This window comes from Amblyraja radiata, chromosome 21 (assembly GCF_010909765.2).
Source record: "Amblyraja radiata isolate CabotCenter1 chromosome 21, sAmbRad1.1.pri, whole genome shotgun sequence".
In the NCBI taxonomy this organism is placed as follows: domain Eukaryota; kingdom Metazoa; phylum Chordata; class Chondrichthyes; order Rajiformes; family Rajidae; genus Amblyraja; species Amblyraja radiata.
Genome location: NC_045976.1, coordinates 39,265,246 through 39,279,128, shown reverse-complemented (window position 1 = coordinate 39,279,128; position 13,883 = coordinate 39,265,246). Strand labels below are relative to the sequence as shown.

The following is a 13,883-nucleotide window of genomic DNA, read 5'->3' as shown; positions in this document are numbered from 1 at the left end:
TCATCCCAACCATCCAGCCTAGACACCACAAAGATAGACACAAAAAAATTGAGTGACTCAGCAGGTCAGGCAGCATCTCTGGAGACAGGGGTTAGGTGACGTTTTGGGTCAAGACCCTTCTTCAGACTGAGAGTCAGGGGAGAGAGAAATGAGAGATATGAAAAGGAACATAGAACATATGGATGAAAGGTATGAAAAAGAACAAATCGAAACAAGCAACGATGATCAGGGAAAAGTGGAGCCTACAATGGTCCATTGTTGGCTGTGGAGAAGGTGATAGCGAGTGTCTCTCCGTCCCATTTGCCCATGTTTGGCACATATCCCTCTGAACCTGTCCTATCCGCGTCTATGTCCAAGTGTCTTTGAACTGCTGTTATAGTACCTGCCGCAACTACCTCCTCTGGCAGCTCGTTAAATATACCCACCACCATCTGAGTGAAAAATGTGTCCCTCAGGGTTCCTATTAAATCTTGCCCCTCTCACCTTAAACCCAAGGTAGACAAAAATGCTGGGGAAACTCAGCGGGTGAGGCAGCATCTATGGAACGAAGGAATAGGTGAACAGTCTGAAGAAGGGTCTCGACCCGTAACGTCACCTATTCCTTCGCTCCACAGATGCTGCCTCACCCGCTGAGTTTCTCCAGTATTTTTGTCTACCTTCGATATTTCCAGCTTCTGCAGTTCCTTCTTGAACATTGGATCTTGTTGACATTCCCTTGAGTGATAGGATCCCACTCTGAGCAGCGATATTCAACATTTGGACATGCGAGGCTTTTATATGCTTGGATGTCAGGGGTTATGAGGTAGAAGGCAGGAGAATGGGGTTGAGAGGGAGAGATAGATCAGCCACGATTGAATGGCGGAGTAGACTTGAAGGGCCGAATGGCCTAATTCTGCTCCTATCACTTATGACCGTATGAAGTGTTTTACAACCACTCAGATCTTACAAAACCATCCCCTCTTGTGATAATCCACAAGTTCCTTCATTTTCTTAATGGACTGATTTGAACTTGTGATGACTGGCCTCTTAGCTTGGATGGTGCCCACTGTACAACAAGCCATTTGCGGACGGGTGATGAGTGTGTGTGTGTGAGTTGTGTGGTGGCGCAGTATAATTAACTGCAGATGTTGTTTTCATTAGTTTACCACACTTGGCATCTTAACAACACAATGGGGAGTGACAGGATATTAAGATGAACGTCAAATAAAGTCGTGTGACAAAAAGAAATAGGGTGCAAAAATAAAATATTGCTAATCACTCCTTTAGTTTAGAGCAGTCTATTGTCACAGTTTATTAAGAATAAGGAGTAAGCCAGACGAGGAAGCACTTTTTCTCACAGAGAGTTGTGAGTCTGTGGAATTCTCTGCCTCAGAGGGCGGTGGAGGCGGGTTCTCTGGATGCTTTCAAGAGAGAGCTAGATAGGGCTCTTAAAAATAGCGGACTCAGGGGATATGGGGAGAAGGCAGGAACGGGGTACTGATTGTGGATGATCAGCCATGATCACATTGAATGGCGGTGCTGGCTCGAAGGGGCGATTGGCCTATTCCAGCACCTATTGTCTATTGTCTATTCTGGTGTGCTAACCAAGTTAACGGAAAGATAATACGTGTTTACAATCGAGCCATACACAGTGTTTAGATACATGATAAGGGAATAACATTTAGTGCAAGGTAAAGCCAGCAAAGATAGTCCGATAATAGTTTAGAACCGCTCTCTGGTTGTGGTAGGATGGTTCAGTTGCCTGAAAACAGCTGGGAAGAAACTGTCCCTGAATCTGGAGGTGTGCGTTTTCACACTTCTATGCCTTTTGCCCGATGGGAGAAGGGAGAAGAGGTGGTGGCCGGGGTGCGACTAGTCCTTGATTTACTGGCCTTGCCGAGGCAGCGTGAGGTATAAATGGTGTCAATGGAACGGAGGTTGGTTTGTGTGATGGTCTGAGCTGCGTCCACAATTCCCTGCAATTTGGGCACCATATCTGAGGAAGGATGTGCTGGCTCTGGAGAGGGTCCACAGGAGGTTTACAAGAATGATCCCAGGAATGAGTAGGCTAACTTATGATGAGCGTTTGTCAGCACAGGGCCTGTACTTGCTGGAGTTTAGAAGACTGAGGGGGGCACCTCATTGAAACATACAGAATAGTGAAAGGCCTGGATAGAGTGGATGTGGAGAGGATGTTTCCACTGGTGGGAGAGTTTAGGACAAGAGGTCATAGCCTCAGAATTAAAGGGCGTTCTTTTAGGAAGGAGATGAGGAGAAATTTCTCCAGTCAGAGGGTGGTGAATCTGTGGAATTCATTGCCACAGAAGGCTGTGGAGGCCAAGTCAGTGGATATTTTTAAGGCAGAGATAGATAGATTCTTGATTAGTACGGGTGTCAGAGGTTATGGGGAGAAGGCAGGAGAATGGGGTTAGGAGGGAGAGATAGACCAGCCAAGATTGAATGGCGCAGTAGACTTGATGGGCCGAATGGCCTAATTCTTCTCCTATTCCTTTTGACCTTATGATTTTTGTTTTCTTGCGGTCTTGGATTGAGCTGTTCCCAAACCAAGCTGTGATGCATGGCTTTCTGTAGAAGTTGGTGAGTGTTGTTGAGGCCTTGCCAATCTTCCTAAGCCTTCGAAGGAAGTAGAGATACTTCAAAGTATCTCCTTCTGGGCCAGAATTATTAATATATATCTGCATTTTCAATAGACATTTAAATTATCCTCTCTGAAATTTGATTTCACACTTGCTAAAAAATATTTTAACGGCTGCTTAAACACAAGGGGGGGGGGGAGGTGGTCTCCTCTGTAACTGCTCCTATGAAGCTCATCTCTGCATTGAGTAAGGTTCAGAACCTGGTGCACATTTTAATTATTTTTGAAGTAAAAAGGTCTCATTTTAACCAGGAATACTTATTTGATGCCCTCAAGCTAGACGTACAGGTTTGTAGGTTAATTGGCTTCGGTAAAGAAAACGAGGTGTGGGGGGGGTCTCTGGTTGGCATGGACTCGATGGGCCGAAGGGCCTGTTTCCACGCTTTATCTCCAAAGTCTAAAAAAAAATAACTTCAAGCCTTGTTATTGGGCCTGTCCCAATTACGGAACTTTATCGGCGACTGCCGGCACCCACCATAGGTCGTTGCAGGTCGCCAAATATTTTCAACATGTTGAAAATCCAACAGGGTGCGATTCTTTGGGCGACTACTCACGATCATGCAGGCTTCACCCCGCGACATACGGTTGTGAGTCGTCTCCTCAGTCGTCGCCCAAAGAGTCGTAGCGTCTTTCTGGTCGCCGCTGGATTTTCAACATGTTTGAAAATTTTCGCCGACCTGCAACGACCTATGATGGATGCCGGAAGTCGGCGAAAAAGTCGCGTAAGCGGGACAGGCCCATTACTCCACCTTCCTAATATTGAAGATGGACACAAACTGCTGGAGTAACTCAGCGGGTCAGGCAGCGTCTCTGGAGAGAAAGGAATGGGTGACGTTTCGGGTTGGGAACCTTCTTCGCTTTGGAGAAACAGCGCGCGGAAGACACATATCTTCAACAATGTGTCCATCTTCGGTGTACAACGGCATCTGCAGTTCCTCTCCACACTGCTTCTAACATTGATTTCATGCTTGTTATCATGCTTTTAATATCCACACCATTTAAGCTGCCTGGTTCATTCGTTCTGGAATTCCTTTACTAAATCCCTCAGGCTTTCTTCCCTCCTTTGAAGAAATAATATTTTAAATCTACCTATTTAATTACCCCATCTGCTATCTCATCATGTCCTCTGGCGTCAAGTTCTTTAGCATTTGATACGTGCCTGTGAAGCATCTTTGGACTTTAATGCTGCCGAAGCTGCCAAATAAATGTTGCTCTGGATTGTGATCAACCCTCTCACCCCCATCCATGCTCATTGACCTTCCCAGCTCTATAGACAATAGACAATAGGTGCAGGAGTAGGCCATTCGGCCCTTCGATCCCTTTGAGCCAACACCACCATTTCAATGTGATCATGGCTGATCATCCCCAATCAGTACCCCGTTCCTGCCTTCCCCCCATATCCCCTGACTCCGCTATTTTTAAGAGCCCTATCTAGCTCTCTCTTGAAAGCCTCGAGAGAACCTGCCTCCACCGCCCTCTGAGGCAGAGAATTCCACAGACTCACCACTCTCTGTGCGACTTGATAGACTTTGTCTCTGGAACTGGTGCAGTACAATGCTGAGAACTACATTCTGTACCATATGATTATAATATAATATAACTATATTTTTGTACTTAAGTTTCACTAGAATGTATCATATTACGTATCATATTATCTGATTGGTGAAGGAAGGAACTGCAGATGCTGGTTTCGTTTCAGACGTTTCGGGTCTTCAGACGCTTCAGACGTTTCGGGTCGAGACCCTTCTTGACCTGAAACGTCACCCATTCCTTCACTCCAGAGATGCTGCCTGACCTGCTGAGTTACTCAAGCACTTTGTGTCTATCTTCAGTGTTGTCTGTAGGAAAGAACTGCAGATGCTGGTTTACACCGAAGATAGGCACAAAATGCTGGAGCTACCCAGCGGGACAGGCAGCATCTCTGGGGAGAGAAGGAATGGGTGATGTTTCGGGTCGAGACCCTTCTTCAGACTGGCTCGCTATTATCTGATCTATTTGGATAGCATGCATAACAAAGCTTTTCACTGTACCTCGGTACACGTGTCAATAATGCCCCTGTCCCACTTAGGAAACCTGAACGGAAACCTCTGGAGACTTTGCGCCCCACCCAAGGTTTCCGTGCGGTCCCCGGAGGTTGCAGGTGGTTGCCGGAGGTTGCAGGTAGTGGAAGCAGGTTGGGAGACCGACAAAAACCTCCGGGGACCTCCGGGAACCGCACGGAAACCTTGGGTGGGGTGCAAAGTCTCCAGAGGTTTCCGTTCAGGTTTCCTAAGTGGGACAGGGGCATAATAACAGGGGCTGGGAGGTGCGTGCCGGAGCTGCTGGCTGTCAGGAGTGCGTGGAATTGTGGCATTTTCACACAGCTGTCAGCTCGGCACAAAGCAAGGCGATGTTGGGTGTAATCAAATTAATAACTGGGCAATTAAACCCAAATGAATATCCGCTGAAGGCTTTTACGAAGAGTGCTTTATTGAAGAGAAAGGTGATTAAATGTATAAACGCACAATAGTTCTGCAGCAATTGGAAACGGGATAAATGGGAAGAAGAGTGTGCCGATGGCTGAGCTGATGTGACCTCACGTACTGCAATAACCGAGGATGGGGGTCAGGGAAGAGTGGGACTGGGCAGGAGTCAAGAATGTGCCAACAACAGGGGAAAAATGAAATCTGTACTTGGGGCAGCATCAGAGCATACATGTTGACAATATGTAATAACCAAAAATTGAATAAATTAATAGCACCAATACTTGTGGAGGGGAAAAAGCACCAAGTCATAGTTGAGGTTTGTTGTTAAATGAATACTGGCTAAAATGGTGGCAGCTGAATTATTCTTCACACTCAGCATCGCCCCAGATTTTATCTCACTTTCCAGAATGCTGCCATACTTGTTCAGTCATGCAGCGTAGAAACGGGCCCTTCGGCCCAACTTGCCCACACCGTCCAACATGCCTGTCTAGTCCCACTAGTCCCACATACACTAGTCCCACGTGCCTGCGTTTGGCCCATATCCCTCCAAACCCGTCCTATCCACGTACCTGCCGAAACGTTTCTTAAACGTTGCGATAGACCCTGCCTTAACTACCTCCTCCGGCAGCTCGTTCCATACACCCACCACCCTTTGTGTGGAAACGATACCACTCAGATTCCTATTAAATCTTTCCCCCTTCACCTTAAACCTTTGTCCTCAATTGTCCTTCTCTGGGCAAGAGACTCTGTGCGTCTACCCGATATTCCTCTCATGATTTTAAACATTTTATAATCACCTCTCATCCTCTTGCTCTCCAAGGAATAGAGTCCCAGCCTGCACAACCTCTCCCTGTAGCTCAGACCCTTGAGCCCTGGCAACATCCTTGTAAATCGTCCCTGTGCCCTTTCCAGCTTGACAACATCTTTCCTATAACATGGTGCCCAGAATGAAACACGATACTCTAAATGCTGGCTCACCAATGTCTTATTATAGACATATATATTTGTATCTTATTCAGTCATTTGTTGTCTTTTATTATGCTAATTGAACATATAATATAAGTGTATTATATGTTCATATCCATACACTGAACATACCCATAGAAGTGTAGGAAGAAACTGCGGATGCTGGTTTACATTGAAGATAGACACAAAGTGCTGGAGTGAACCATACGAGTTATGCACAAGTGCAAAATAATCCTGTGGTTTCTAGTTTAGTGTAGCTTAGAGATACAGCGTGGAAACAGGCCCTTTGGCCCAACGAGTCCTCACCGATCAGTGATCCCTGCACACTTACACTATCCTATTCACACTAGGGACAATTTACATTTATTACAAGCCAATTAGCCTACAGACCTGCGTGTCTTTGGAGTGTGAGAGGAAACTGAAGATCTCGGAGAAAACCCACGTAGGTCACGGTGAGAACGTGCAAACTCCGTACAGACAGCACCAGTGGTCGGGATTGAACCCGGGTCTCTGCCGCTCCAACAACTAGTGATCGAGTCAGATCTTGATTGATTGAAAGTCACAGCCTGGAAACAGGATCTTCGGCCCACCGAGTCCGCGGCGACCATCGATCGCCCATGCACACTGGTTCTATGTGATCCCACACTCCCATTCACTCCTTAATGGCCTGTCCCACCAGCATGCGATAGCATGAGTTTAGCGCGACCAAACGTGATCGCTTGGGGCATACGGCCTCGCGGGGCCGGTCCCACTTCGATTGGCGGAGGCGTATGGAGTTGTGCGGGGATGGTCCCGACATCGCGCGGGGCTCCGAAACTCTTGCACTGTCCGAAAATTCCGCACGCCAACGATCTGTCGACCCGCAGGCGCATTGAGGCCGTACGCAGCGTCTCGACGTCGTACGCAGCGTCTTGACAGCGTACGCTTAGAGCGTGGCGTTGCGTGATGACGTCACCACCCAGAGTGCCGTTATGCGATGACGTCGTGCGACGTCCAAATTCAGTTGGCCTGCCTCCTGCCCAGCTGATTGGTGAGTTTGATGTAAATTACGTCACGCGCAAACTCTGCGCGTACTTAGCGCGAACTCCACTTCCGTTTGGTCGCGCTAGACGCATGCAATCGCATGCTGGTGGGACAGGCCCTTTACACTCTGGAGGCAATTTAGAGGCCAATGTACCTGCAAACCTGCACATCTACAGCATGTCGGAGGAAACTGGAGCACCCGGGGGAAACCCATGCGGTCACAAGGAGAAAATGCAAACTCCAGACAGACAGCAGCCGGGGTCAGGATCGAACCTGGGTCGCTGGCACTGTGCGGCAGCAACTACACCAACTGCATCACTGAGCTGCGGGCAAATGCGGGCAGAACTACGGGCAATTCTACACAACCCTTCCATGGTCACAGTTCACTCAAGCATTCTTCCTCTTTCTACATCTAAATCAGGCAGCAACACCCGCCCATCCTTTCTCACCTCCGCTGGCCCAGCCTCCTCTTAAAGGAACCTACACTGTTCTAGTCCTTGGCCACTGAGTGAGTTCTTCCCCTTCCACTTCCAAAGAACTCTCCACTGAATTCCCCGTTGGACTTACGTTCATGAGTGATGGGAGCAGCATTAGGCCATTCAGCCCATCAGGTCTACTCTGCCATTCAATCATGGCTTGCTCTATCTCCCCCCCTCTCACCCCCATTCTCCTGCCTTCTCCCTGTAACCCCTGACACCCGTACTTATCAAGAACCTATCTATCCCTGCCGTTAAAGATATCCATTGGCTTGGCCTCCACAGCCGTCTGTGGCCGGACCATTTTACATTTCTATCCCACTATCAATCCTAATCCCACTGCTGGATTTGCTGATATTTTTTTCATGACTTTGCTCAACTTTCAATGGCAACACATCCATTTGTAACATTCCTTTATCATGGGTGAAGTTTAGTTTAGTTAAGAGATACAGCGCTGGTGCATCTGTTGGAGGTCTACCAGAAGCGCAGCATCGGCAGAGCCATCTCCATCATTAAGGACCCTTACCACCCATCCCACCACATCTTCTCCATTCTGCCAACTGGGAAGAGGTATAGGAGTATCAACTGCAGAACCAGCAGGATGCTCCACAGCTGCTTCCCACAAGCAATAAAAATGGTCCCCTCCCCATACACATACACCCCCACATCTAACCTCGCCCAAACATTGACAGCTAGACACCTATCAAGGTAAAGTCACTAGGTACACAAAATTGCTGGGGAAACTCAGCGGGTGCAACAGCATCTATGGAGCGAAGGAAATAGGCGACGTTTCGGGCCGAAACCCTTCTTCAGACTGAAGGCCTTCCCCAGCAATTTTGTGTACCTTCGATATTCCAGCATCTGCAGTTCCCTTTTGAACACAAGGTAAAGTCACTGTTCGGTTTGAATGTCTGATTTTAGTTCAATTTTAGGTCTATTTTAGATATGATCATTTTAAAGTTGTGTGTATGTATTTCTGTTTTTATTCATTGCACTGACAAAAACTGATGAGAAACAATGCTTTGTTTCTTCTGTGTATGCAAGTACTCGGTGAAATGACAATAAAGTAAATACTGAATACTGGTGCAGATACACTGGTCGGCCCACCAAGTCAGCGCTGACCAGTGATCCCCGCATTCTAACACTGTCCTACACACACTAGTCAAGTCAAGTCCATTTTATTTCTATAGCACATTTAAAAACAACTCTCGTTGACCAAAGTGCTTTACATCAGTGCACGTACTAACGATTTACAAACAGTGGTACATAGATCTAATAATACATACATAAACACATACAGCGCTAGGAACACTAGGGACAATTTACAATTTCACAGATGCCACTTGATCCGCTGAATTCCTCCAGCACTTTGTGTCTTCCTGAAAACTGCATCTGCGGTTTCGTGTCCCACCAGTTGCCTTCCTTGGCAAAATCCCAGCTTCCAAACTGGACCAGTCTGGACCCAGTGTGTGAGTCTGAAGGGCGTCTGAAGAAGGTGTCCCGACTCGAAACATCTCCCATCCATGTTCTTCAGAGATGCTGCCTGACCCGCGGAGTTGTCCTTCCCACAAAAGGACACAAAGCGCTGGAGTAACTCAGCAGGTCAGGCAGCATCTCTGGAGAACATGGTGGAATAGGTGGCGTTTTGAGCCACAGGGCCCTAATTCAGGCAAAATCTCTGGAGAACGTGGACAGGTGGCATCTCGGGTCAGGATACATCCTTGGAGAAATGTGCAAGGAGGAACTGCAGATGCTGGTTTAAACCGAAGATAGACACAAAAAGCTGGGGTAACTCTGCGGGACAGGCAGCATCTCTGGACAGAAGGAATGGGCGACTTTTCAGGTCAAGACAGAATCTCTGGAGAACGTGGATAGGTGACGTTTAGGGGCGAGACCCTTCTTCAGCATCTGATTCTGGTACTGTTCACCTACACTTGGTTAGAAGCCAATTAACTAAGGTGGAGTGAGATTTCGTTTGGCTGCCCCCCCCCTTGTTATGTCTTCATGTCTGCTTATTAGTTCAGTGTTCTTGTGGAAAGGAGAGAAGTGGTTTAACCATCAGGGCCTGCGGTAGAGCCGTGCGCACATCGCAGGAAGTCCCAGCTGTACGGCAGCAGAACATAACTCACAGAGAGAGGACGAAGCGAGCTGAGCTCTCTTTTAAAAATAGGGAGGAGAAAATATCTGGATAATCCTCAAAGAGCGATCAAGATTCGTGATTTTCTAAATGTAGGAGCACTCTGCATGCCGGTTTGAACAGATTATACCGATTCTGTGTATAACTGGAGAGATTTGCATATTCATCTAGATTGAGTCATTTGATACGGGTTCTCGACACTTCCTGTCGTGCGAGCCTGCCTTCCTTGACATGAATCGAGCTTCGCCTTGTCTTTGAGTCGGGCATTACTCCCCTCGTCCTCCGTACAGATTCACCGGGCCGGCCCCGATCTTCGAGCCGCCCAACACGAGGTAACACCGTGGGGTCGGTTTCATCGCCTGCGGTCACCCCCTCCTTGTGCCTCGTGGTGAACGGTTTCTGGGCCTCAGTGATGGTGGTGGTGGTGGTGAGCGTCACTACCGCCTGTGTTCCCCTCTCGGGCAGCTGGTTCCACCGCACGTCCTGGGCCTAGGCATCTCCCAGGTGGGCTCGCACAAAGGGTGGCCCTTTCCCCAGACCAGGCGCTGAGCGTCTGCAAGGTGGTCGCTCCGTTCTTCCAGTAGAGTCGCTGGGTCTATTTAAGCAATGGTGTAGAGTTAAGGGCCTGTCCCACTTGCATGCGATTGCATGCGTTTGGCACGACCAAACGGAAGCGTAGTTCACGCGAAGTTCGCGCTAAGTATGCGCGTGATGTCACTTGCGTCATAATTACCAATCAGCTGGGCAGGAGGCGGCCCACTGAATTTTGGCGTCGCACGGCGTTGGGCGGTGACATCATCACACAACGCCTCGCCGGGCGGTGACGTCATTTAGGAGGGCCATTTAGGAGCACCACGTACCTTGTGCTGAGATGGTACCTGGTCAGGGAGTCAATACTTTTAGACACTAGCAACTGCAGAGGCTGGAAACTTGGGAAGCCACGGTGGGGTAGAGGTAGAGTTGCTGCCTTACAGCGAATGCAGGGACGGAGACCTGGGTTCCATCCCGACTACGGGTGCTGTCTGTACGGAGTTTGTACGTTGAAGGGGGGATACGTTTGTACGTTGAAGGGGGGATACGTTTGTACGTTGAAGGGGGGATCTTATAGAAACGTACAAAATTCTTAAGGGGTTGGACAGGCTAGATGCAGGAAGATTGTTCCCGATGTTGGGGAAGTCCAGAACAAGGGGTCACAGTTTAAGGATAAGGGGGAAATCTTTTAGGACCGAGATGAGAATATTTTTTTTCACAGAGAGTGGTGAATCTGTGGAATTCTCTGCCACAGAAAGTAGTTGAGGCCAGTTCATTGACTATATTTAAGAGGGAGTTAGATGTGGCCCTTGTGGCTAAAGGGATCAGGGGGTATGGAGAGAAGGCAGGTACAGGATACTGAGTTGGATGATCAGCCATGATCATATTGAATGGCAGTGCAGGCTAGAAGGACCGAATGGCCTACTCCTGCACCTATTTTCTATGTTTCTATGAACTGCGTGGGTTTTCTCCAAAATCTTCGGTTTCCTCCCACACTCCTAAGACATAGACTGCTCCCCCTCTGTGATTCCCCCTTCCCTCCAACTCTACGGGGTCTGAAGAAGGGTTTCGGCCCGAAATGTTGCCTATTTCCTTCGCTCCATAGATGCTGCTGCACCCGCTGAGTTTCTCCAGCACTTTTGTCTACCTCAGCTTTGTAGGTTAATTGGCTTGGTAAATGTAAAAATTCTCCCGATTGGGTGTAGGATAGTGTTAATGTGGACCCGGTGGGTCAAAGGGCCTGTTTCCGCGCTGTATCTCTAAACTAAAACACAAAGTACTGGTGTAACTCAATGATTCAGGCAACATCTCTGGAGAAAATGTGTTGGAAGGAACTGCAGATGTTGGTTGATACTTAAGATAGACACAAAATGCTGGAGTAACTCAGCGGGTGAAAGGAATAGATGATGTCGACGGGAAGATTGGGGTCTTCAGACCTTCCTCTGTCTGAAGAAGGGTCTCGAGCCAAAAACTTCACCTATTCCTTTTCTCCAGAGATGCTGCCTGACCCGCTGAGTTGCTCCAGCATTTTGTCTCTATCTTCAACATCTCTCTGGTGGACATGGATAGGCGACATATTCTGGATTAATATCGGCCAGGGACATCGGGCCTCCGTAGAGGCAATTGCGGTGGCCTCAATAGGCCTGACTTTGGGGTGAACATGGGGTGGGGACTGGACATTGTGCCTTCCTCCACAGTGCTATCCACTGTGGGGGGATGATTTTATTGTCTAATTGTAGTCCTGTAGGTCTGTGTCCAAGATGGCTGCCGTGAAGAGAGAGTGGACGCTGGCGCGCTTTGGCTGCCGCTGCTCTCTCTTCACACTATGTTTTTGATTTTCTGTTTTTGGATTGAATTCTGTTTTTAATTTGTGTCTCTGTGATGTCTTTATTACTTGTTATATTCCGATTATATGTTTTTATTCCGATTACTATGTAAGGTGTCCTTGAGATGTCTGAAAGGCGCCCATTAAATAAAATTTATTATTATTATTATTAAAGGGTCCCATCCCGAGACGTTATCTCTCCGTGTCTTACAGAGATATCACACCGATCTAACGTGATAAAAAATGAACCATCGATGCTGGTTTATACCAAAGATAGACACAAAATGCTGGAGTAACTCAGCGGGCCACGGCAGTATCTCTGGAGAGAATGAATAGGTGACGTTTCGGGTCGGGACCCTTGTTTAGACTGCTGAGTTCCTCCAGCAATTTGTGCCCTGCATTTGTGTCGATGCTTTAAGTTTGTCTTGATAGAGTGGGCTGCCCGTTCTCACAGTGTTGTCTGACCTGGTACTTCTGTCTTTTGCCTTCCACAGTAACGGCACAAATAACAAGATGAATGGTGCAATAGATCACTCGGACCAGCCTGACCCAGACGCCATTAAGATGTTCGTCGGCCAGATCCCACGATCTTGGTCAGAAAAAGAGCTAAAGGAACTGTTTGAGCCGTACGGAACAGTCTACCAGATCAACGTGCTACGAGATCGCAGCCAAAACCCTCCACAGAGCAAAGGTACGGACTTTAATACTATTGCAGCACTGCCTGTTACTTGTAGCACTGTTGACCACTGAGAACATGCTTCCTCCTTAACCTTGGATAGATCTGTCTGTCCGTGACCTTGTATGGCATGGAATGGGTTAAATCATGAAGATAAAGTCATAATTTTTACAACTTTGGTAGCAAAAACAGGAAGGCAGATTATTATCTAAATGGTGTCAAGTTAGGAAAAGGGGAAGTACAACGGGATCTGGGGGGCCTTGTTCATCGGTCAATTAAAGTAAGCATGCAGGTACAGCAGGCAGTGAAGAAAGTGAATGGCATGTGAATAGCCTTCATAACAAGAGTAGTTGAGTATAGGAGAAAAGAGGTCCTTCTGCAGTAGTACAGGGCCCTAGTGAGACCACACCTGGAGTATTGTGTGCAGTTTTGGTCTCCGAGTTTGTGGAAGGGCATTCTTGCTATTGAGGGAGTGCAGCGTAGGTTCACAAGGTTAATTCCCAGGATGGCGGGACTGTCATATGCTGAGAGAATGGAGAGGCTGGGCTTGTATACTCTGGAATTTGGAAGGATGAGAGGGATTCTTATTGAAACATATAAGGTTATTAAGGGTTTGGACATGCTAGAGGCAGGAAATATGTTACCGATGTCGGGGGAGTCCAGAACCAGGAGCCACAGTTTAAGAATAAGGAGTAAGCCATTTAGAACGGAGATGAGGAAACACATTTTCACACAGAGAGTTGTGAGTCTGTGGAATTCTCTGCCTCAGAGGGCAGTGGAGGCCGATTCTCTGGATACTTTCAAGAAAGAGCTAGATAGGGCTCTTAAGGATAGCGGAGTCAGGGGATATGGGGAGAAGGCAGGAACGGGGTACTGATTGGGGATGATCAGCCATGAACACATTGAACGGCAGTGCTGGCTCAAAGGGCCGAATGGCCTACTCCTGCACCTATTGTCTATAAGGCCATAAGTGATAGGAGCAGAATTTGGCCATTCGGCCCATCAAGTCAACTCCGATATTCAATCATGGTTGATCTATCTATCCCTCCTAACCCCATTCTCCTGCATTCTCCCCATAACCCCTGACACCCGTACTAATCACGAATCTGTCTATCTCTGCCTTAAAAATATCCATTGACTTGGCCTCCA

The 13,883-nt window shown here is 47.8% G+C and overlaps 1 protein-coding gene across 8 annotated transcripts in view; it reads left to right on the top strand.

Annotated features, from left to right (window-relative positions):
• celf2 (CUGBP Elav-like family member 2) overlaps positions 1-13,883 on the top strand; it is a 579,470-nt gene that overhangs the window by 385,780 nt on the left and 179,807 nt on the right. For all 8 annotated transcript variants that reach the window (XM_033040143.1, XM_033040139.1, XM_033040142.1 and 5 more), the window contains one exon: positions 12,553-12,749. In XM_033040143.1, coding sequence (XP_032896034.1) covers positions 12,572-12,749 — 178 coding nt within the window. In that variant the 5' untranslated portion in view covers positions 12,553-12,571. The remainder of the gene's footprint in view (positions 1-12,552; positions 12,750-13,883) is intronic.